Source organism: Chaetodon trifascialis, chromosome 14 (genome assembly GCF_039877785.1).
Source record: "Chaetodon trifascialis isolate fChaTrf1 chromosome 14, fChaTrf1.hap1, whole genome shotgun sequence".
NCBI lineage: Eukaryota > Metazoa > Chordata > Actinopteri > Chaetodontiformes > Chaetodontidae > Chaetodon > Chaetodon trifascialis.
The window spans coordinates 24,680,565-24,705,540 of NC_092069.1; the positions used below are offsets into that span (position 1 = coordinate 24,680,565).

Consider the following 24,976-nt stretch of genomic DNA (forward strand, 5'->3'; position numbering starts at 1 on the left):
GTTTAGGAGCAGAGCAGGTCTACATGGAGTAAACAGAGCAGACAGACAGCGGTGTGGTTTCACTATCGCTCGGCCGGTCCTCGTTTCACAAACCTCGACGTCTTTGTGGAGATTTAAACGTGCTTTTCTGCTTCCGCCACGACCACAGCGTCTTTCAGGTCGTGTGTCATTTCCACATTTACGCTTCTGAAGTGGTGCATGAGGCCTGTGATGTGACAAACATTCAGCTGTCGTGACTGATGGAAGAGCAGCAGTGACCGTAAATCGCGGCTTTGAACTGTGAAGCCTGAAGCAGCAGGACAATGTGGAAACTTCCAAATGTGACAAAAACCTTCAACAGAAACGGTTCAGATGCTGCAGCATCGTCGTTAGAGGAACTTATTACCCCACAAATGAAGGTCTGAAAATAATAACGATGAGATGCACATTCTTCACACCTTTATGAGCTTTTACATTATTAATCTATGTCATTATTGCATTCCTGCAAAGCCCTTCAGATGTAATTAAGGGAGATTTGTTAAGTTAACAAATTCTGTTCTACTTGCCAGCATCACAGAGGGGACACTTAAAAAACAGGCGGTGTTACGTTGTCAATTAGCACCAGTGTGGCTCAGCCAGGTTTGTGTTTGTGGGGGGTAATTTAAAGTAATTGTGGGCAGATTCTTGCAGCGTGCAGCCTCTTTAGAGTCGGTTCATCTGGAGGTAAAGTCTCCCTCAGCTCTGCAGAGATTTTTACTCTATTTTGGATCATTGTTTCTGTTTGATGGTGCGCAAAAACCTGCTCTCGTTAACATCAGTTCAAGCACCGGCAGGAAGCCGTTTTCAGTCAGTAAGCCCTAATAAACCCAGGAAAAGTAAAACACAGCGGCGCATCGAGCTGCTAAAGAGACAGCAGCTGGTGGAGACCAAAAACGGAGCTAAAAGGAAAATCTGTTCATCGAGAGGCCGGAAACACGAGTCCAAACGGAGGCTGATGTTCCTCTGTGTGTGCTCAATGTGTGGTCATAAAACAGCTTTAAAATATGACTGTATGTCAGTGTTGTGTTCACGGCTTGTTCCGCTGCCCCCATGTGGCCATAAACAATTCATGCAGCGTTAAAGGAAGAATATAAAATCTGCTTAGAATGAGCAGAAACGGTGAAAGCGAATTTTCCTCGAACGCAGAGCAGAAGAGGCACTGAAGGCAGCAGAGTGACGCTGCTTCCGGTTTTAAGGCGGTTTGTTCAGCCGTGCACGCTGCAAGACTTCAGGCCAAAGGTCACCCACAGGAGAGCAACAGTCAGTCAGTCAGTGGCTCTAACTGAGGGTCAAAGGTCAGAGGGATGGTGAGAAAACATACCACTTGAATTAAGAGCTTTATGGAGAAACGTCCTTCCTGCTTCTTTCCTATTGGCTGATGTGATGTTTCCTGTTTTTTTTTTAAATGTCATCTTATTCCATTGAAATTAATTAGTTTTCCATTTGATTGTGTTGTTTTAATGATAATTGTTTGTTCAGAAGCTTTTTTCCAAGAAAGTTTTGTGTCCTACTTATTTCAAGAAATCATAATTTTGCGTTTTAACCGCCTTTTTTTTTTTTTAAACTGGCTCAGTCTTAAGTTTCTCTTCAGGCCTGACAAACATAATGTTCATCAATCACTTCTTGGTTTTAAATGCCCGTTTTTGTTGCTGCTGTTGTTGTTGTTGTTGTTGTGAAATCCTGACGTCTAAAAAGAAATTTCGCCCTCAGAACACACAACAAAAACATCATGGCAGCTCTGGAGGAAATGAGAAATTAACATAAAAGCTCTCCGAAACCACCAACTCCTTTTGGGACCCAAACAAGATGTTAACAATTAATGTGTTTACGACAATAAAAGATCCAAACAACAAGTTGTTTTAAGCACAGTAACCAGAACAGGCCACCGAAACGGGGACGAAGGGGAGCCAGATGTAGAACGACGTGACGGAGAGGAAACGCTGGACCTCCAAAGTCACAGCACAGAAGCACCTGTGATGAGACGACGCCTCAGCTGAGAGGACATCAGCCGTGTCCAAACAAGTCCTCCTCTTCTTCTGGAGTTTTAACAGTACGTGAAGAAGCAGGTTCGTCCAGTCGGTCCACAAAGTTCACAGCTCAGCAGAGGAGCTGAAACACTGAAATATGGCAACAGAGCAGGAAAAAGCCCAGAAGGTGACATTTCCAAAACACTACAGGCTGAGTCATTACAGTGACACTGACAGAACATCTGGACGTGTAAGCTGCCATGCAACCTGATAAATGATCATTTCTCTTCGGCATGCAGTCACTGCTTTTACTTTCTGCTGCACAAGGAGATTAAATGAAAGCGTACTTTAAAGAAGGCTTACATACACTTTACACAGCTGATAGGACGCCTCTGCCGTCTGCAGCTGTCACAGAAAAACTCTTCAACCCCTCAGCTGGACTGAAAATCACGTTTGGTCATCGTCTCGAAGGCTGGAGCCACCGCTGAGCGCGTTCACACGCACAATGGACCGTCTTAACCTGGCCTGTATTTATCAAACGCCAAAGGATTCAACTTAAAAATGCTCCAAAAAGCCAACTTTAGGCTCAAAAAGCTTAATATACTTTGGATTTTTTAAGGAGTTCATTTACTGTGTGTGAAATCTTTGAAGCCTCTGTGAGCTTTCAGGTTCTCTGCTAGATTAAAGAGACTCCAAAACTGAAGGATTTTAACTTTTATCTTTGATTTAAGTCTGAAATTTCACCATTAGCGTTTGATAAATTCAGGATAAGAGCCAAACCAGAACAGAGTGCATGTAAACGCTCACACTGAGGTCACGCGTTCTGATTTACCTTCTATCATTTTAAAGTCATTTAAAGGATTATTTTAAACCAGCTCCGTCCATACAAGCTGCGTTTACAACCCGAGCCATCTGGAAGAGGAAACCGTGAGCCGCTCAGATGCAGAACGTTGACTCTCAACATGCAGAAGTTCACTGACGGCGTTTCATTTGTTTTCCCGACAACATGTGCACATAGCAACTAAAGCATTATTCAGCCTATTGTGGTCGCGTCCAGGCGCTCGCGGAGCTCGGTTAGGGTTGAGGAAAGATTGCGGTCTTGATTTAATATTGAAAAAGTAGTCGCGTAAGGAAATTCTGGGACAGACTCATGACCTCAGTGTCTTGCTGCAGCCCTGATTTTCAACTTTCAGGCACATTTTCCAAACCAGATATAATCTAAACCCCGTCGGTCACATTTAGAAAGAGGAAATTTCTGTCTGTGAAAAGAACACATTTCTCAATAGCTTCACATTTGGGATCTTATGTACAATAATATGTGTATGCTTCCTATTTACAGACCATATCTTGTGCAAACATCGGGCTTTTCTGGTGCCACCAGCCTCCTGCAGTCATGTGCTGCTCTGTAATAGGTGGTTTTTCTGCGTAGTTCATATTTGTCATCACAGATCGAGCTTCAAAAACCTTTCGCTGCAGATCAGCTGAGTTTCAGGGTGATCATGAAAGCTGTGAGAGATGAAATGTGGCCGTCATTCAGACCCGCTGAAGGCGTCTGACCTCGAGCGGCACGCACTGATGCTGAGCGTCAAAAACAAAAGGGATGCAGGACTCGGTCTAAACCGTCAGCTCTGCGTTTCTGGAGCTGCTCAAATCCTCCAAGACTTTTTTACCCCTCACTGCAATCAACACCTCCTCATCAGAACATAGTAAACACAAACTCCCTGAAGCAGACAGCTCACACTTCCTGAGATCAGCGTGCGTCTCCGCTCAGAGGCTGCAGGCCGCCGCCGCCGCCGCGAGCCGGTAACAGACAGCTTCAGCGCCCTGACAGGCAGCCTGCAGACAGACGCCTGACACCCGACTGCTGAGCTGACGGAGGTGCAAATATCTTTGATTCTCTGCAGAGACGTGACGACGGATGGAAACAGGGAGCAGCAACAAAGTGGGAAAACATTTAACTGTCTGTTACAGGGCGTCTGCGGCGCTCGGCAAGTTCAGGTCGACCTGGTTTTTTCATATTTGCTGGAAATGTCACAGCGAGAGAAACCATTTCCAAGGTTGTTTTGACTTTTTTCAAGGCTGCACTAAGAAAGGTGGAGACACCTGTGCCCTCAGAATGAGACTGGGGTAAATTTTGGCATCTTTTTGAGACAAAAGTTTGGATTTTACTCTAAAATGTCACTTTATGTGAGTGAACTGATCATTTCTGACATCGTACAAACATGCAGAACCCACAGGAGCTCAGATATTTCCCATCATGACTCCAGTGTTTCCACAGGTGTGCTCTTCTCACTCTTGTCTGCAGGAGGTGTAACGGATCACCTCCACCTCCTCCGCCTCCTCCTGCATTAGCACGTCCAGCAGTTTCTTTCTCATCGCTGGTTAAACGTTGTGTCTCAGGCTCTGTCAGGAGGCTCTATGAGCTCGGTGGCAGCCGCACCACCAAACTAAAACTCACATTGTTGCAATAAACAGCGAAATCCTTGACGTGACTGAACTTTAGATGGAGATTATCTTGTGGAAAAGATCTGCGACGGATGATGGTGATTTTCGATAAAAACCTGCAAGACGTTAGCGCGTCCGCCGCCTCCTCGCTGCCCTGCCAGCGGCTCGCTCTGGATGCTGATGAGCTACAGTTTGAGAAACGTCTGGGTCGGCTCAAGACCAGATCGGGACTCGTCTCGGACTGAACGGCCCCTCGTGTCGACTCTCCAGCTCGAGGGGTTTTCGCTTCACATTTCAAAAAAGCATCCAAGACGGGAAAGTCATGGCAGCCGTCGGCCAGCCTGCGCTGGGCTTTAGATGGTTGTGTTACTGGAAAACAGTCTGCGGTAACAATTGGGTTTAAACCAAAGCCAATCATGTGTCTTTCCTGCTCGACTGCAAACATCCTGGAGATCAAGATGCAAACTACTGTTTAGGAAAGTCTGTTTCCAGACTTTCAGAAGCTCTGACGTTCATCATGAAGTCATGAATGCCCTCATTAGCACTGCAGACACAACACCTGAAGGCATCATAAGACATGCTAAGGATGCTGAGGTCAGAGGTCAAACAGAGATATCAGAGGTCGGGGGAGTCTGCCTTCTACTCGGCCAATGAGAGATGTGTAAATCAAGTCTTAGTGCAGCCTTAAAGGTTGTATTTCTGATGATACTGATCCACATTAATGAGCTGAAGCATCTGGAAACCTTTCAGCTCTGACAGCAGAGTGTTAAATCAGCCGCAGTGAGATTAGATCAGAGCAGGCAGATGTTAAAGGGTTAAAAAGCAGACCTTTCACGCCTTTTATGCCTCTGTGTGTCCTGCTCCAGTCTGTTAAAACAACCGCTTACACACAGAGGTTAAAAGTGTCGCAGGGAAAATAAGCCGGGGTGCATTCCAGCGGCGGAGGCGGGAGGCTCTGTGGGGAGTGGCGGCGAGTGCGGCGAGGACGCTCACAGCTCAGGAATGACGCTTTGGGATGAGAAATAATAAAAAATGGCTGCGTGGATGGATTTGGAGATGACAAACGCGAGCTAAAACGGCCGCGTGGGAGCGGGATGAGTGACGCGTGGTGAGTGATGGGAAACAGGAAGAAAAAGGAAAAAGAATCCAGGATCGTCCATCATTTATTCAACACTTCAGTTTGGAAATGACGTTTCTTTACATGAACACTTGATCTGGTGCTTTTCACACACGAGAAGTTCAACTAAAATCAAATGCAGTTCCAGTCATTAATAAAAAAAAACAAACTTTGGAAAATTTGATTGAATAAATAAATAAATAAACATGTGATTACCTCAAAAGAAAACCTCCAGTGGTCTATATTTCAGACTGACTCGATGACTAATATTCTTTTCATTCCAGATATAATTGCAAAACCAACAGAGATTAAACTGCAGTGCGTCGCCTCCTCTTCCAAACTCCTCTCTGCCTCTTTTTTCCCTCTAAAACCTCAAAAGATCAACACTGGATTCACTTTTCTTTTCTCTCTCGGGCCCATTCGAAAGCTTTGTTTGGGGTTTAACGTCATGTGAGCTGAGTGACTGCACGCCACGGTGCTTTTAATCATTTCCAAGAGGAAAATGACTCTCTGCTGTGCGTTCAGACAGAACAGCGTTCGGTTGGGAGGATCTTTGCGTTTCCGGCTGAGTGAAACTTTCTCTGAATCTGAGAGACTGAAGGGAAATAAGAGGCGAAAGCTTTCTGTCCGAACACGCCCTCAGTTTCCTCTGTAAAAAGATGGTGGCTGCACTATTTAAAATTTGGTTAAATTTAGTTTTCTGCACTTATTTTAAGTTCAGAAAGATTTAAAGACGTCTCCTTCTTCCCACCTCAACAGAAACCTCATATATTCTTCGACACTCTACAAAAAATAGCGTTCCTCTAGTGATAAAAGGGCTGGTGCAAAATAGTTAAAGGAAAAAGAGTCTGTACAATAATCAACTACACGTGCATCAACTCCCAAATCAGCAGGATATCACCCGACACCAAGCACTGCTTTGATTACAGCGTCGTCTCTTCTAAATCACATATATTACAATATCATTTTATCACATTAATCTCACTTGTTCCACCTCAAAAATGGAGATCAAACAAAGCTCAGGAAGCTACACGGTGCATAAATGACTTATTGCTTTGAATATTTGTTCTTCTAGTACATCAAACCCGCGGCTCGCCTCCTCAAACTCAACGGGAATCTCTTGGGACGGTTTGTATGGTGGGTCACGGCACGTCAGGCGGCATCAGGCTGAACGCTCGCGGCCTGAGTCCACACGCGGACACACGCCTGCTGCGTGGACAGCGAACAGTGCGTTTACACAGCGAGCAGCCGGAGAGTCCGGACAGCGAGCTGAGACCAGCCGCTCTTCCTCTAACTGGCCTGAAATATCAAAGAGGCTGAAAAACGTCTGATCTAAGCTCGCTGCATCTATCCTCTCCCCCTCCCTCAGGTGGACTCTTCTTAAAGACAGCACAGTGCAACACGCTGCCGGCAGCGGCGGCGAGCTCCAAAGACGAGGACGCGCACTCAGAAACTTCCACTCACGCCTGCGCGGCTTCGGTCGTATCAGGGTTTCTGCACGCTCTCCGCTCCCAGAATCAAATTATTTTTTCCAGGATTTCCTGAATGCATCTGAAGGTTTGACAGGTTTTCATAAATCATAGTCGCGTCCCGGCAGCATGAGGGAAGCATGACTGTCGTGTCATATCGCCGCCTGCACGGCTGAAAGATGTTCCTCGCTGTGATTCAGCGGTGAAACGACAGGAGAGGCCTAAAGCAGCAGCACGAGCTGAGCCGCGAGCGCTAATTTAGAAAGACAAAATGACAAACGCTCGCCGGCTGCAGCTCCTCAGATTCAATATCTTTAGATTTTGGACTTTTTTGGGCAAAACAAACACTTTGAGACGTCAGAAGCATCAGAATTTAAACAGTCTGTCGGTTAACTGATCAACTGTTGCAGCCTTTCAACAAGCAACAGCTTTTCTCTGTTTCCCATCAATGGAAGCTCATTTTCTTCAGGTTTTGGAGCCAAAAACAAACTTTAACTACGTCGGCTCGGGCGCCCAGAGGTTCATTTCTCACAGTTTTCCTGCATTTTCTTAATCAAACTATAAAATGATAATCAAAATGGAAAAGAATGCCAATCGATGCAGACGTAATCGGGGCTTAAACAATAAGATTTTCCCGTGTTCACCTGCCTTCCAGGCGCTCAGATCAGAGCGAGTTTCCTTTAAATCTCTGAATCTTCTGATTATTTTCTTCTTTTTGAAGGTGAAGGCAAAACATTTTGCTTGAAAACACTTGAAGTGACAGTAAATGATCACTTTATCACACAGCTGCCAGTGAACGTCTTCCATCCAACTGATTGGCTCCACCGGACGGAGCTCAGTGTGTTTGGGTGTTTCATTCAGCTTCAAAGTGGTTTATAAGCTGAGGAAGATTTTACTCCTCACGGCTCAGCGGCTAAATGAATCCAGCAGAAACGAGTGAGGGCACAGGTTTGATCGGCCATCTGCTCCTGGAGGCTCGAGCATTGATCGCTCGTTCCTTCCTGGAATCTGTCACCGTCATATGCCCCCCCCGGGCCCCTCCATGCCTGGAAACAGTGGCAGCGCCGCTAATGCACACCGCTCTCTCCTGCCAAGTGTAACCGAGAGGCTGTCACAACGGTCCTCGGACGTGTTTACACCGCCGGCTGATTTACGCAGCAGAGCGCATGCCACGTCCCGCCGGATCGTCTCTAACCTAAACAAAACCCTCCAGAGGAGCTGGCTGTGGCCCATGTATGGGCCGAGTGTTTACCCTGCACCCGTCAGTCTGCTGCCGAGGCAGAGCCCCCGCCCCCTCAGCCGGGTGACGGGAGACGGACGACCTCTTGATCATCCGCACGTCTGACAGCGGATTCCAGGAGGGGATGAACGCGGCGCCGTCACCTGTACGTTCACACATCTCTGCTGGTTACCGTGGGATCGCTACGCCCACGAACGATTCATCCATCAGCAGTCAACTAACCAGCGTGTCTGCTTTCTCTGACTGTTTAATCTGGCAAACAAAGCAAAATGAAAGTCTCCCCCTGAGCCTCTGATTGCCAGACTGCAGAGGTTCACGTCTGAAAACCCAAAGCCTGGAGTGTGAATCCAGAGCTGGGGTCAGTTCAGCTGGAAAATCTGTCATTCATGAAGCCAAAGTGCTGAACAGTAGCTGGTTCAGCTTCTACAATGTGAGATTTTACTGATTTCCTCTCATGGTGAATTAAAGCTGGAGATAATGGGTGCTGCTCATACAGAAGAAATGATCTGAAACGCCACCTTGGGCTCTTTTCTCGGCCTTCTTGACGCTTCAGATATTAAACAACTAAACAAAACAAATGAGATATAGTGGGAAACGATCACTGGGTGCAGCCATGATTGAAATACTGCTGCCTGCAGTGTGAACACAGCTGAAAGATGAACATAACGGTCAGCCGCTGACTTGAACATCACGTGAAATCGTCACTTCGTCCACATTCACTCATCGCCGCAGTGCAAATAAAACAAAGCTGAGGACTCAAACGAGCGAGTCCTCAGTGAGGAGAACCTCAGAGCTCCGCCGCCGCCTTTAAACATTCAACACTAAACACACCTCAGTGCGCGATCCGTAACGCCTGCGTGAAGAGAAGGCCACTTAGCGTTTAAACCACGGAGCGCGACATCGCGACCGCTCACGTGCACCAATCAAACCTCTTCACATCCACGCCGAGCGGATCTGAACTGCTTCGTCTGCTGATTTGCGTGTTATCAAACGTGCCACAGTGCAACTTTGGCATTTCACAGAGATCCACTGAACACGACGGGAACAGATACGAAGAGCTGAGCGACGACGGACGGAGGATTACGACGTGATGAGCACAAAGTAAAAGAAATACAGTACAATACCAGTTAATGTTGCTGCTAACTTCAGTCCTTTTTGGACAAACGTCCAACACGTGTCCAGCGTGAGTCCAACATTTACTTCTGTTTCAGTGGGAATGATTAACATAAAGCTATTAGAATTAAAACAGACTCAACTCTTTCACACTGCACATAATCTGACTTTTTTCATTTTTTGGTTATATACTTGGTTGCAGCCACCATTTAAACCTCCCATAGCCCGCGATAAGCTTCCCCGCCATGAACGATTCAGGGAAAATGACGTGACGATGTGGGAGGATGATGATGGTGATGAAGAGGATCTAATGGGGAAAGAAACGATGGCGATGATTTTTACGGTGCACGTCCAGAAATGATCTCATTTCTCTGAGATGACGACCTGAATGAAATGAAAGGCCTCGAACTGAAACAAGAAATACTTCCCAAACTTGATTTTCGCTCAGTTTTCTCCTCTTCCAGCTCTGTGCGGCTCTGCGTCACCGTGTTCCCTCTGCCAATAAGTTATTGAGTAAAATTACACAAAACCAAACGTCCACATATAAAACACGATCAGTCCGGGAGAGTTAACGTGATGGCAATTTAAGTTTCTTTGTGATTTTGTGCATTTTAAAGGCAATGTGCCTTTTTTTTTCCCCATTTTTAACCTATTTTTAGGAGCTAAATTTCTGCTGAGGTGACATTGTGAGGTGGCGGCTGCGACCTGGCGCCTCCACCTGTGAGCCCCGCCGGACACAAACCCCTCAGCGGTCAGTTTTTACATGTGCGCTGTGCCTCTGTGGAAATGAGTTAGCTGTTGAGTGTGGCTGCCTTCTCCTTCTCCGCCTTGTCTTTGGCCTTCTCCTTCTCCATCAGCTTCTCCTCCTTCTGCAGCATCACCATGATGTCGGCCACCTGAGAGGTGGAGATGTCCACGTCCTCCTTGTCGATCAGCTCCACCACCTGAAGTAAGACGAAAGGAGTTCATTAAAGCCCCGAAAAAAAAGCTTGATTTCAGATCTGGATGACGTTAAAAACTCAAGGCTAGATCGGCAACAATCAAAGTAAAGTTTGGAAAAAAGGCTCCGGCAGGTAAAATTTCTGAACTGTTTAACAGTGAAAAGCTCAAATAATCTGCTTCATCAGGACTGTGTGGGTGACGTTCATCAGGTTTGACTCCACCGCCGTCAGAAAGTTTGGAGGACACTGATTTCTACCAAATAGGGTTTTCTTTTCAAAATGTAAAAAGGGAGATTCTGGAAACTTATGAAAATCTAAATATCTTTGCCTCTAATGGCATCAAATGGTTCACCCCGACTGCTGATCCTGTAGGTTAAGAACACATTAACATACGTTAAAATGTCACCGCTCACGTGTTGGATTAGTAAGAAGAACACATATTTCTGTTTGGTAACTCAATTAAAGGCCCGACAATCATTATCAGCAACATGCATCAATGGAAAAGTTTCTGGTTTCTCTTCTAAAAATCAGAATTTCCGCCTGAAACTATGAGCCTGTTTTACTGATTTAAAAGCATTATGATTTCGTGATTTCGTAGTTATTAATCAATAAAATGCCTGTTAATCAATTAAAGAGTGACAGCAGGATCCAAAGTGAGATGATTCTACTCTTTCATATTTGGATCAATGATCGTACGAAAGAAGTTTAGTTAATTAATTAATTTAACTAATTATGTGAATCGATTAAATGATGAATAATCATTAGCTAAAATCCCCACATTAAACCCTGATCTTAATTACTTCAAAGAATCAAATTTAAATCAGAGCTCAGAAAGAGTTTCATTTCGTCTGGTGGTTTAAAAAAACGCTCTCTCAGCGCACCTTGATGACGTCGTCGATGTCGATCTTGCCGTCCTTGTTGTCGTCGAGGGCCTCGGCGATTCTCTGCAGCTTGTCCTCTGGAATGTTCTGGATCTGCCGCATGACGCCGATGAGCTCGTCGATGCTGATGAGGTTCTCCCTGAAGGTGTAGAACAGACTGCATACAGGAAACGGTATGTAACGAGACGTCATGGAAATGTGGTGAAGTCTGAAGTCAACATGCTGCATTCAGGGTCCCCAGATCACACCAATCAGCCCGATTCTGCACGTCCACTCCCACTCAGGGAAGGTTAGAGTTTAGTAAAACAGTTCATTTATGCTACGCTTCTTAGAATTAACAGACGGTTTAAAATGATTTGTTTTCAAGCTGCAGCTTTAAACATTGGCACCTCAGAAAAAGCAGCAAACAGAATCAATTTAGACATTTGAGCACAACCTAATATCAGGAAAGATTACGTCCCTGACCAAAGCTCCACACGCCCCCTTCAGACCGCCTTCAGTCCTCCACATCAAGCAGTCTGAGCGAGACCTTCATATTCACTCTGACTGCACTCATTCAGGAACATGAACTGTTCGTGAAAACGAGTCCACGGCACCCGATGGGAGCAGCGATGGAAGCCGGCCGTCCTTCACAGCACAATTTCAGCCACCACGATGCGATGTTAGCGTTCAGCAAGCAAGCAGAGGCGGTTTACCACAGTCCAGCTTACCTCGTGGCATCGCTATGCTTAGTAAAGAATAATCTGTAAAATTTGGAATAAATTAGGATGTGGTCTGACAGCTGTGAAGTCAAACCCTGACTCCAAAGAGCCGGGACGCTGCTCTCCTTTATCCAATCAGCAATCAGTCATTTTGTGCATGTTTTACACAGAGTCTCAGCCTTTTGGGACCAGGGTTGGTTTTTTCTGGGAAACCTTTTGTTCCTCGTTTTATATCAGTTTAGCAATGAAGGTGATGATGATGATGATGATGATGATGACAGTCACAAAACAAATCCAGCATAAAAACTGATCGGTGCTCAAAACAAACTGAAATAAGCGATCGATACGCTGTTTTATGTCATGAGAGTCGCTTCAGTGACGCAGAGGCGACTTTTTGAGATGATGCGAAGCCATGAGAGACAGCCGAGCTTTAGAGGAGCAGCTCAACGTTTTGGTGCTGCGTCGCTCCATCACAAAAACAGCAGCACAGCATCTTTAAAGTGATTTTTGAATTTTCCAGTATTAAAAGGATAACGGTGGCATTCTATATTTTTCAACAAATCTCGTGAAAAGACCAAAACTAACGGTGAAACGTTCCAGCACGTTTTAATTCCTCTGTGCCGCAGAGCGCCTTCGCCGCTGGCCTGATTTCCAAGCTGGAGACAGACTTACATGCTGTTCGTAAGGAGGAAATACTGAATATTTCAGCCCTACACTTTATTGTGTAATAAATAAAGTGTAGGGTTTCATTTACTATCCTCATCCACCGCAGACAGCTATGCACTGGTCACAGTAACATGTCGGGCTCTTACCCGACAGGTGGGCTGGATCCGCCGTCGATCTGTCCGTCCAGGATGACCTTGTCCTTCTCCAGCTCCAGGATGATCTTGTCGATGCGGCCGATCATGCGGTTCACCCTCTTGGACAGATGCTGGCTCGCCTTCGATTCCTCCAGAGCCTTTTCTTGGCCGGTCTTAGAGAGCTCCTTCTTTATCTCCTCCAGGTCCTGAAAAACACACGTGAATTAACACGTGCGCACACACACGCACTAACTCACACACAAAGCCATCATCCGGCTCAGGACGGGCACCTCGTTGTACTCCTGGACGTCGTCCTTCAGCTCCTCGAGCTCCTCCTTCTCCAGAGTCAGCAGCCTCTTCTGCTCCTTCAGCTTCGAGCATGCATCGCTCAACAGGTCGATCTCCTCTTTGGTGATCTCCTCGCCCTGGAACACAAACATAACAACGTCGACTTGGATCAGAACGCTTCTCGCCATCTCATCTGCGGCGTGTCGTTTGATGCCGGCTGCTTTAAACGCTGCTTTTCAGATGCTGAGTGATAAACACAGCTGCCTCAGGTCACATTCTCCCTCCAAAAAGGATGTATGTCACCAAACCCTTCAGTTACTGAGAGACTCAGGCCAAAAAGTGCATTCACTTACACCACATGTGCATTTAATATAAACCCACATAAGAGGCCGACCCAAGCACACGAAACGGGTGGAGGAGGGACGCTCTGGAGGACACTGGGAGACTCCCCGTACACCAAACATACATTCCCACATGAAGAAGAGATCTGAGGGAGGGAAAGTGACTCTGCCTGGAGGGGCCGACAAGGAAAAGAGGAGGAGAAGTCCACGGAGATGTGGGCCAAACAGAATTTGCACGTCATGTTTAGCATTTCTTTAAGAGCATGACATAAGCAGGATTTTCTATAATGAGGGACGCCATGGCTGCCATGGTTTGCCCACACTGCAATCTGTTTTATTCTAAAAGATAGATGCTCACATTTTAGGCTGAAAGGCTTGAAAATACCTAATTCTAGTCCAGAAATCTATATGATTTCATCCCAATCTGTGTAACTTGTCTGCGATTTGTCTCCACTCTTTGCTATAATTCAGCTCGTCTGCTTTACGCTCCTCACTTCATTTTCTCCTGCAGGCTGATACCGTTCACCTCATCACACCCACTGAACTTTGCATTCAGGGGTTATTTCCCGTCATCTGGATTGTGCTCTTAAAACGAATGCCAGAACTACACGCAAGTGCTGTTTGAGCCACATGTGGGTCTGCTCAGGGAAAGACCAGGTACTGTGCAAACAGGGTAAACTGGAGCGGACGCGAGAGTCGTTTGGGAGGAGACGTCATTAAACCTGACCTGGAAGCGCAGGAATGTCTGCCACTGTCCAAACTGTGTGGTGCAGAAGATGCAGAAGTGATCCAATGAAAAGGCAGCAACAAGTCAACAACAGGTAAATTACAGTCTGGATAACAATCAGTCAATAATAAGTAATATCATAAAATCCTCTGTGGCGTAAACTTTGTGTGTCGTAAATGTCACACTGTGTACGTTCACAGACATTACCTTGATTCCCTCTATGACGGGCGCCGTGTCCCTCAGCGTCTCCGAATGAGCGGCCACGTCAGCTGTAGCCGGCTCTGCTTTGAGCTCCAGCTCCTCCTCCTGCAGAGGACAGTGACGGTGCAAAGCCAACGGAGAACAATGGGGCTAAGTTAGCTCAGATAACACAGACCTGCTCCTCACTCCACGGACAAACACCACATGAGCCCAGCAGGTGTGCTGTGCTGGATATCAGTGAAAACAGCTATTAAACAACTCAAATATTTTCTAGAAAAACGTCAGAGTTGTTACCCTGGCAGCCTTCTCTGCAGCATCCGCCAACCTCTCCATCTCCCTGTCCTTGTTGTCCTGGCGTATGGCCTCCTCCTCCTGCAGCATGGTCTCCAGTTTGGTCTTATTGTCCACTTTGGACAGCTCCATCTCTGCCACCATCAGCTGGGCCTCCTTCGTCTGGAGAGAGGAGAGCAGGACAGAGCAGAGTACCACAATATTTACTCATTTCACCACGGCAGACAGGACAGCAGTGAAGTCACACGTCCCAGCTCCCGCCTTTTGACGTACCACCATCTCGGGCAGCGTCTGCAGGGTCGTCTTCAGCTGGTCTGCGGGGGAGAGGGTGTCGGGGAGGTACATGGCTCGAGACAGCAGCAGCAGGGACGTGGGGATCTGCTGGTTCAGGTGCAGCTCCAGCCACTACAAGAGCCCAACACAAGACGACAGAGGTGATGACAAATGTGTGCTTTGACATGGACAACAGTAAGACCGTTTGAAACGTCCTCAGATCACCTCCATCTGTGTCGCTGGTTGCTGTTGTTACCTGGCTGAGCTGCTCTCTCAGTCGTTCTTCTGTGACTCCGAGAGACCTCATCCCTCTGACGCGACAGGCTGCCTGCACCTCGTTCACGTTCAGACTCTCCACCCCTTCCTCTGCTATCAGCTGGACGAACAGAGTTCACAGTGACGATCAGCTAACAGTTAAATTACAACAAGCATTTGACTACAAGAGCGCTGAGAGTGGAGCTGCACGTTCAATTTTGATAATGATGATGAACATCGACCAGTCGAGGTTCACACCTTGTCGTCTGCACGGATGGCCCTCAGCTTCATGATGAGCTGGAAACGGAGGAAGTTGTTGGTCCCGATGGACTGCAGCTCCAGGAGACGGCAGAGGGCCACCAGCTGAGGTCGGGTCAGGTTGTCCAGAGTCAGCTCATCCTCGAACAGCTTGGAGAACTTCAAGATCTGCTCATTGCTGGGACGCTCCCCGGAGTCCCGGATCTGCCAAGATGAGAAAGTTATGACTTGTAAATCATTGTGGGTGATTTGCATTCAGAAATAAATCCAATAATATATTTAACTGAAAGCCCTATTTTACATCTCTGACCTAATCTTTCAACTGTTTCCACTTTCACCTAAAGCACAATACAGCAGGTAGAGACACATCACCATTTCCACCACCAGTAGGCAGTGCTGAGTCTGGTGTCCCTCATTTCCTGACTGTCTCAGAGAACACTGACACCAACCTTCTGGAAGAAGGTGGAGAACTCCTCCGTCACGTTGCCCTGGGCGGCCTTGTTCCGCAGAGCGATCTCCTCGATGGTGTCCTGCAAGAACTTGGCCATCTCCAGTTTGACCCTCAGCTCCGTTTTCAACCTCTCCTCCTAAAAACAACAGGTTACGAAGTCAATGTGGTGTGAAAGTCCCCATTATTCATAAAGGATGAGGATTCTGTTTTCCAGAATGTCATCAATCCACATTGGAGAAACACTGCAGACCTACAAATGGACGACAACTTTTAACTACAGCCACGAACAAATCAATTCACAAAAGTGATTTCATGCATCTCGTCCTCATCAGGCAGCTCTGATCACCTTCTTTGTCTGTGTCTCGAAGGTGGACGGCAGCATGTTGGGGAAGAGCTTCAGAGCTACAGGAAGCAGGAACTCCATGAAGGGGACGATGATGAACACCAGGAAGGGAAGAAGTCTGAAGACGTCGGCACATGTTCGGAGGAACTTGGGGAATAAAAAGGAAAAAGTGGAATTAGAATTGACTCCCCCAAAAATGAGGAACATTTGGGATTTTTGGGGGAATCAGTGTGTCTTGAGGAGCTGCAGAGGTTATGTTTAATGCCTGTGGTATTGATAAACTGATGCATCTGTTAACCAAGTGTCTGCATGTGTTTGAAGCAGCAGTCTGAGGCTGAAGTTCATGCATTCCTCCAGCAGAGAGCAGCAGCGAGGCGAAAAGCCACCAGGGAACCATGTGAAAGTGTTTACATCATCTTCCTTTGTCCCTTGGTACAATCAGCCTGCTCAACCCTCTTATAACAGTTTCCACAGTCAGCACTTCTGTCCCTGTGCCCATACACCCCGAGCGCAGCAGAAACCTCCTAATTCACCACCGCGTCATTTGCATGGAGCTGTGGACCAAAGTGAACATTCTGCCTCACAAGGCTCACAAACTGCCCACTTGAGCCAACAGGAAGCACATTTGTTCAGCAGCAACCTGAACAATCCTCAGAGCATAGAAGAACCAGGCCAACACTGGTCTGCTTCATTGTACAGCTGTCCAACTGTGGCTTACTGACCGTCCCGGGACACAATCCCAACCAGCCATCTACAGAACCGGCCGAGGGGTGAAGGCCAAAACACGAGTCCTCCTTTCTACGTCCTTTCCACCTGCACGCCAGTGGAAAAGTAGGGTGAAGGAATTAGGCCAGCCTGAGTGAAAGGGCCTTTGTCCTCAGCCCCATTGACATGTATATCATCTCCCAGAGCCCCACATCAAAGGAGGGAGGCGGGGGTGACAGATTAAAATAGAAGAAGCCTTAAAATGCAGGCCTGAGCATTGTAGGCGAATACGAAAGGAGGAGATTAAGGAGGCAAAAGCCGTCCAGGTTAGATGAATGGGCCGTCGACGGGCTCGGGACATGCGCTCCGAGGGAGTCAGCTGCATGTGAAAAGGTGCAGATGGGGTGGTGGTGGTGGTGGTGTGGGTTAACGGGGAGGGCACTGTGGCCATCATCAGCGCTGACCAGCAGCTATCAGTACCATGGGAAGGCTTTATTTCCACTGTTACTTCAGCACAATCACACCGAGCCTGGTCAGCGTTGGATGTACGTACCGTCAGGCTTGGCAGTAACTAAACTATATTATTTATGTTTGTAGTTTTGTCTGATGTGATTCATTACGGTCGCACTGTTGTAAATAAATGTTTCATATTTTATGTCGTTTTGCAAACACAGCAATACACTAAGATATTGACTTCAACTACAATGACCACAAGTAGCTTTATGCTCTGATGCACTATTGCATCTGAGGCTGTATTAAGATAAAGTTTATTTCATTATTGCATTGTTCAGATTAGGGGATTGGAATAGTTAAACCGACTAAACATAATAAACATGAATGCTGTGAGTCAATCTCCCATGAACTTTCCTACAGCAATTTAAATTACTAACAGAAACTAAAGTGGATTTTGATCATGATCTTCTCAGAGGTCACAGGAGACGGTGAGTGGGACATCACTGAAAAGGTCCTGACTGTACTGTTGCACCATCCTGTCGGGTGCAACGAGGTCCCACTGTCATCACGTCAGCCTGACTTGTGAAACTACATTGCAAACGTGCCTCTGCACGGACGTCATGGGATACGGACACCTGTACATTCCTCTGAAGACCCTGCACTGAACTTAGACGACATCAGCTTACATCTGAGCAGGTGTGTCAGAAGACGTAAAGATGGACGAACAACTCTTTGCCACTTCAAGATTTAGTCTCTTCATCTCAAAAACATCCTGTTGCTCTAGTTTAATTCAATCAAATAAACACACATGGAGCTACCTCAGCCAAAGTGTCCTTGCCAGTGGCAGACACTGTATGGTAGCATTGAAGATATGTGGTTAGCTGCTTCTGTCAGCCTCTCTGCCAAAAAAACAAGCATCATTTAAAGGGTGATGTCTCTGTTTTACCTCACTTTATTTAGTCCAGTAACAAAAGCAGTTAGTGAGTTTTGAATCTGTAGCTTGTATCTCAGCCAAAGCACATGGAAAGCTTCCCAGACGAGGGCAGCAGCCAGTCAACCACAGCGGCAGCTCACACCTAAAGAGGAGCATTCACGACTCGCCAGCCATCGCCACTAAGTCTGTACTATCCTGTGCTATTGAGAGACGTGGTAACAGGAAGTAAGTGTGACCCGACAGCCTCTCCGAGCATCAGACAGCAGGCGGATTCGGAACGAGATCCAGATCAAGTCAAAGAATACGAGACCAATCTGGACTTTAAGCATTTTTAGCACTTCACTGCCTGTGGAAGAGGTCAGATGTTCTGGACTATAAATCAAAAAACTAAACTTAACACATCCACATATGAGTAAACATTGACCAATTGAAAAGCCAGCTACGATATACACACACCCAGGTTATGAGCCTTGTAGTGTAATAAACACATAACCCAGGAAAACACTCCTTTAAGAGGTATTTCACGTTAGACAACTGACATTTTAACAAGATATGTCATCACAGAGCAGTTACATCATCATCAGCTGCTGCAAACCCGAGAAAAAGTAAATAAAGTTATGATTGTTTTGCATTTTTCATCTGCAAGGGAAACCACAACTGCTGAAACACTGATGAGAAGCCCGCTGTAGAAACCGGGAGAAGCTAAAGCTAAATGAGGATTTTTTTAAAATCAGAGGCAACGCATAAAGCTTCATCCGAAAGAGCTTTAATCAAGCAGCACAATCTGCTGAGCGCTGGTGAGTAAACACTCAGCGTGCAGCCAGTTTCTTTAATTGATCCCATTAGGTTTGAGAAGACGTGGATTAAACATTACAGAACAAGATGTCTGCGCTGTAAACCGAGCTCAGTCATCTCCAATTTCTAAAGTCGTGGCGGTGGCCTGCACCGCGAACTCTGAGCTTTCTCCTCTGGAAACTCTGAACAGATCTTTGTCCCATTTTTATTTAATTTTAATGAAGTGTTATCTTATCACCCCCCCCCCCAAGTTCAATGCAGAATACTGTTGCTGTAAGGGGTGTGTGTGTGCTCACCTGTCTCCTCTCGCGGCGGGACAGGGCGTGTCCGTTCAGCACCCTCCACAGCATCCGGCCGGCGATGGTGGTGTCGATCCACAGCAGCCTGAAGCCGTGGTAGTAGTGCTTGATTTCATCTACAACCCGCTGTCGGATCGTCCGTCTCACAGGTTCTGCATCCAGCGTGGGGCTGTACACCGGCCCCCCTTCCTCCAGCTTCTTCTTCTTGTCCTTTAACGAACGCAGCGACTTCTCCACCTTGGAGTCGTCCCACCTCCTCCTCGAGGTGTGTATCCACCTGACGCCGCGGACGTCCTGCGGTCGCGCTATCGTCCACTGGGCCCCCACCGTGACCGCAGGGTACAGTGAGGAGGAGGCCCCTAGCACAAAAGCGCAGTAAGGCCGCTGTGAGTCCAGGCTCTGGCAGGGGCCCGTGTAGCCATCTGACAAGGGGACGAAAGGACCGGATGGCGAGACCTGGGACAAGCTGCCGAGTTGGAGCCCATCAAGCCTGAGGAGACAACAGGGCAAAGAGCTTCAGGATGCAAAATTTAGAGTGATAGCGAATGCAGTGCATGCAAAATGGATAAACACACTGTGTCACTGAGTGAAATCTTTTAAGACTTTTACTGGGATGGGAAACAAAACCAGTGCAGGCCTTTCTGAAAACGTGGGTGTGTGAACTGGGGTTGCATCCAATAAAACACAGAGCTTTAGAGACATAACCTTAAAGCTCAGATACATAAAGGTGTACCAGGTGTTTTGTTAGCATGCAGCAAGGGCTAAGCTTAAGTCAGATCCCAGTTTAAACTGGCAAAAGACCAAGAATGAGACATCCTTATCCCTAAAAATGACCTTGAAGTTACATTAAAGACAGGATGCAGAGCTTCAGGCTTGAACATCCAAAACACCACAATGCTTTAAAGACAAATGTTCTCTAACACTGCACGCTGCTGTAGAAATAAAGGTTTCATGTTCCACTCGGTGAGTTATTTTCAGGTGTTTTCAGGAGCTGCAGACACTGTGTAGGCCCAGCACATTTAATTGGCTTACTTCTGACTGGAGAGTCTGAGCGCTGCGCAGCTGAAACAAGCACCATCTTGTAGTTTCCCTGAAAGGAAGACAAAAAAAAAACATGAGCAGGTGTGATCAGACCGTAGACATTCAGCAGAGACGGACAAACACACACGGAGCGTGCTCAGGGATTTCATGAATCGCTGATCAAACATCTGCAGCTATCTCACAGCCGTACATTATATCTGAATTCAGTGACCCAGCTGTGATACCAGCAGAAACACACGGCGCCTTAAACGGGTTATGCAATCACATGATATAGCATAGCATGGTGTCCTTCACAATGCTCCATCTAAGGACGTATAGCAGTCCCCTGCAGTCATGGACGGGCCTTTTCCTTCTCATTAATGCTGTACTTTTATCACAAGGTAGCATGCAAATGTCAGGCGCAAGGCTTGATCAAGATCAGTTACCTGAGAGGTAATTTATTTTGGATTATTTCCTCTAGTCTATAAACTCTTTTCACAGACTTTGATGCTGATTTTGCAGTGTATAATATCTGTAAGGATCCCTGCCAAGCTCATGAAGTGTACCACCCTGTTAATATCTTCACATTCATCAGCCTTGGAGGCCAGGACATTCACACCCTCAGTGGGGCCCACAGAGGGGCTTCCAAACCCTGGAGGCCACCGTCAGAGTGACGTACATGCAGAGCGGGGCGGAGTGGTGAGACACTTCCAACCAATCATCTCGGAGCACATGGCCAAACCCCGCCCCTGGCCCGGCTCTCACATGGCCGGCTGGAGCGAGTCCAGCAGGGCCTGGTTGAACATGACAGGCTGTGGCCGGCAGCCAGGAGGACGCAGAGTTTACTGGAACAGTGTCACCTTTGTGGCCGAACAGCCGGCAGCTGGAGCACAGAAGGAAAAGCCTGGAAATACAGCAGATTACCTGAACCTCCACCATTCACCTGGGCTGAACAAGCCACAGAGTGGTGTCATCAACGGGGGACTTTCAACAGTTTTGGTTTCACATTCACACACACAGCCCACACCAGCAATGCATTTAGTGACTTTCACTGTTGGTGTCTACTTTATCATAAATCACAATGGAGAAACTTTGGAAATGCAAATGTTTTCTCTTCATCATATCAGCAAAAACTACACAGTTCAGCTCTGATCCTCGTATAAAGTTTCTATCATGTGCTGCTTTTCCTCGTAGACTCCCATTAAAATGACATAATGTCGTGTACTATGCCGCGGTGGCATTAATACTAAACCTTGAGAGGATTTTCAAGTCAAGTCAGATTTATTTATTTGGACCAAAATCACGAGTTTGACTCTAAGGGCTTTACAATCTGTTCAGCATATGACACCCTCTATTCTTAGACGCTTCAGATAAGGAAAAACTTCCCAAAAAAACAAAAACAAAAAAAAAAACACAAAAAACACAAAGTTTATGTCGACTAAACACATTGATATAAAACCAGGCATGTTTACTAAAGCTTAGAATAATCTATGGTTAAAGGAGCCCGAGGAGATAAATCAAATGCAGCGTTCCCACCATGTTTTTCTCATCCAGATCAATGCTGATTGATTAAAAAAGGAGTTTGGTGACTGGAAATGTTGTCATTACAGCTCTCTGTGGAGCTGAGAGGCTTCTTCTTGCACACAAGAACACCTTGTTAATGATTAGCATTAGTTAAAGCACAAAATAACATCTTGGATTTTGTGAAACACGTCTGCTGAACCTGCTGAACTTGAGCAGAAATCAGGTGAAACTACGACGCAGCACTTCTGCTGAAACGTCTGAATCTACGGCGACGTCTGAAGCATGAGTGTTGCATTTGTAATCTTTAGTATTAATTACCAATTTTGGCTTTGGGTATTTTAGTATGGCTATGGCCATGATTTGGACTTGATCCCCTCTGGATCTGGTCTTGGAGGGTCATGGCTCGGTCACGGCCTGCCCCGCCTGCAGCTGTCTGACTGCTAAGTGCTAAAACCGCCGTCTCATCTCACTTCCTCATTCCCCGTGTGAGCAGCATATAGAAAACAGGCCTGGAGCCAGTTATTTAAAATAATGAGGTTGAATAAAGGCACAGAAGTTTTATCAGCTATTTCAATTCAGGTACGGCTGTCTTACACAACAAAAGTGACGTGGACTCAGAACAAGCATGCTGATTGGACAGAAGTTTGGGAAGCTTCAGTCCAGACTGTGACTTGATGTGAAATGCCTGGCTTTCAAAGCACGTGGCTTTAGTGGCTCTCAAATGTCAGTCATCTCAGATGACAGGACTCATAAAATAGGATGTTAATGCCCCTGGGTCACATCCATTGGACAACGCTCTCGGGCCATAATGAGACTGAATATCACATTTTCAGGGATCTCAGAGTGTGAACTGAGTTTAACTGACTAGTCTCAGCAGGATGAAAAATGAGGAAACGCTCTAAATAAATAAATCCACTGCTCCACATGTTGTTGCAGGTACCCTCTCACAAAGCAGCGATAGTGCATTTAAACAAATGCATATGCACGAACCCGTTAACACAACAGGAACTTTATTCTTTCTCCTGTGGGTTATCGACACTGCTTCAGATAACGATGTTCTTACTACTTCTGACCTTAGAACCTCTATTTGACGACAGCTACAGATCCGTTTAGCAAAGACAGCAAACTGGTCAATGTTCAGCAGCCACAGCAGGACCTGAAGCCCACAGGGCAGCTCGAGAGTTTCTTTATCATCCTTGTCTAGCCATAGCTGCTTGGTCGATTGCTTCTGAATGATTGTGGGATATCCACAATCAGATGTGGTCTCAATCAGAATATGAGGTGGTGTCCACCAGCTACGCCACAGGCATGTGATAGCACTCAGGTCAGCAGAGACATGAAAACAAACTGGGAAATTAAGCTCAGCTTGTCTCAGGTGGAGTCAAAAGAGGCACTGACCTTTCCACATGGAAGCAGAGCAATTCGTCTGATAATCTGGGCCTAGAGCCAAGAACACAGTCTCAGTCCAACCGGTGCAGACAGACAAATTCCCCTCATGATCCCTTCATCTATTTATAAGCATGGCTTTAATGCACCAACTAAAGTACAGACCTAAATATTTGCTTCTGTACAAGTCCTCTAAGGTCTTCAGCATCACTCACTGACAGTCTGTGATATACAACAGCAAACATGCAATGCTTATCCAAAATGAATGACATGAAATTACTGAGCTGGTCTGGAGCCACACACTCAGTTTGAGCTACGCCCAATTCGGGTCAGTGGAGAGAGAAGTTTGCATAGAAAAGATCAGCGTTGCTCTGAAAAGTTGGGGATTTAATAAAATCATTGAAGGGTAGTTGAGAGTTTAAGGCAGTTAAATTGATTGCTTAATATTCTTTGGAGTATATAGAGCTATAATAATGTGGTTATACATATAAAATCCTCTATAACATTATTTGATACCACTAAAAACTGACCTTTGACATTTTCTAGCATTAATGATCTATTGGTTAATTAAAAAGGTGAGACAGTAACAAAAAGTGAAAGTCAAATGTTAGTAGCAGAACCTTGTTTGGAAAAGCACAAAATTCCCACAGTGCATTGCAGCATCACACATCCTGTGGATCAACATTTCTCCACCTTGTCCAAACATCAACAATAAACAGACGACCGTGACGACTGTGCTGCATGGTGGCAACACAAGGAATGAGTTAACTGGACCAAATCAGCCCCGCGCACAAGCAAAATGTAGCTTCAATAGTTCAATCTCTCTGTTTTTCTTCCTCACATCTCGCTTAAATGAGGATGTCACCTGCTGAATAAACGGAAAGGACCCTTTCTGACATAACAACGAGCATCCTCTCACGCTGCAGGGGAGGGAGGCACTTAACAGCCAGAAGAGACACCAGGTTGTCCTCAGATAACCTGATTCCTTAATCGTGTTTTGCTCCTCATTGAATTCTCATCAGACAGGTGCGGTGCCTCGAGCTGTCAAGTCTCGCGAGGTCGTAACCCTATACCTCAACGTGACATGCAATACAGCCTTGATGCAAAGTAATAACTGATCTGTAGCTGGAAATAGTGAATGATAGACGTCTTTAACTGTGATGCTGACTTATCTGCTGGTACCATGTCAGCCTGAGTCATCCACCATCCTCCTGAAAACCCAAGCAGGGCCAACCGAGAACCACCTGCCTCTGGCTTTGCACTGCTACATGCTAACTGTTAGCTTCATCTTACCTTTATTTACACTGTCATAATAAACACAGACAATTGAGTGAGACAGTATCAGACTAACATGGAAACCTTACCTTTCCTGAATTCGTTCTTTAAAGACCTGGACGTTTTCATTAAAGGTGCCCGAGACCTCGTAAACAGGATTAACGCCATGCGGAGGCTTTCTGTTTGAACTCTACAGTTACAGTAAGTTACAAGCTAGCTAGCCGGTTAGCTAGCGGCTGTTTGTTCAGGACGTCGAAAAGAAAGGACAGCTGTCGCTATCTGGTACATAGAAACACTAAAACACTTGTGTGCTTCTAACAAGCTACGACGCATATATAACTGTATATCGGAAAATTCAGCTCCATGTCATGCCCTTCCCTTTTGCGCGGATGACAGCTAGCCGGGCCAGGCTCCCAAGTGACGTCAATCCGGTGTTGCGTGTTTGTTAACCAGCTTGTGATGTGT

The 24,976-nt window shown here is 46.3% G+C and overlaps 1 protein-coding gene across 4 annotated transcripts; it reads right to left on the reverse strand.

Annotated features, from left to right (window-relative positions):
• Positions 1-1,002: 1,002 nt before the first annotated feature.
• Positions 1,003-24,976, reverse strand: letm1 (leucine zipper-EF-hand containing transmembrane protein 1). Of its 4 annotated transcripts, none has more exons than XM_070979012.1 (15): positions 24,601-24,930; positions 20,339-20,396; positions 19,304-19,796; positions 16,124-16,267; positions 15,776-15,913; positions 15,327-15,530; positions 15,070-15,189; positions 14,814-14,945; positions 14,544-14,702; positions 14,256-14,354; positions 14,049-14,081; positions 12,983-13,117; positions 12,705-12,898; positions 11,192-11,330; positions 1,003-10,313 (listed from the first exon to the last, which is right to left on the reverse strand). In XM_070979012.1, the coding sequence occupies exons 1-15, from the start codon at positions 24,677-24,679 to the stop codon at positions 10,161-10,163; spliced, it is 2,280 nt and encodes a 759-aa protein (XP_070835113.1). In that variant the 5' UTR covers positions 24,680-24,930; the 3' UTR covers positions 1,003-10,160. The 4 variants fall into 4 exon arrangements, with proteins under 4 accessions (XP_070835113.1, XP_070835112.1, XP_070835116.1 ...); XM_070979011.1 differs by having other exon boundaries at positions 11,192-11,348; positions 24,601-24,920; XM_070979015.1 differs by lacking the exon at positions 14,049-14,081 and having other exon boundaries at positions 24,601-24,976.

Excerpts from the sequence above, each read along its gene's own strand:
- letm1 (XM_070979011.1), bottom strand. The coding sequence starts at position 24,679 with ATGGCGTTAATCCTGTTTACGAGGTCTCGGGCACCTTTAATGAAAACG. Across the intron at positions 15,914-16,123 it reads TCGAGACACAGACAAAGAAG|GAGGAGAGGTTGAAAACGGA; the intron begins GTGATCAGAGCT and ends TGTTGTTTTTAG. Across the intron at positions 15,531-15,775 it reads TCTCCACCTTCTTCCAGAAG|ATCCGGGACTCCGGGGAGCG; the intron begins GTTGGTGTCAGT and ends TCATCTTGGCAG.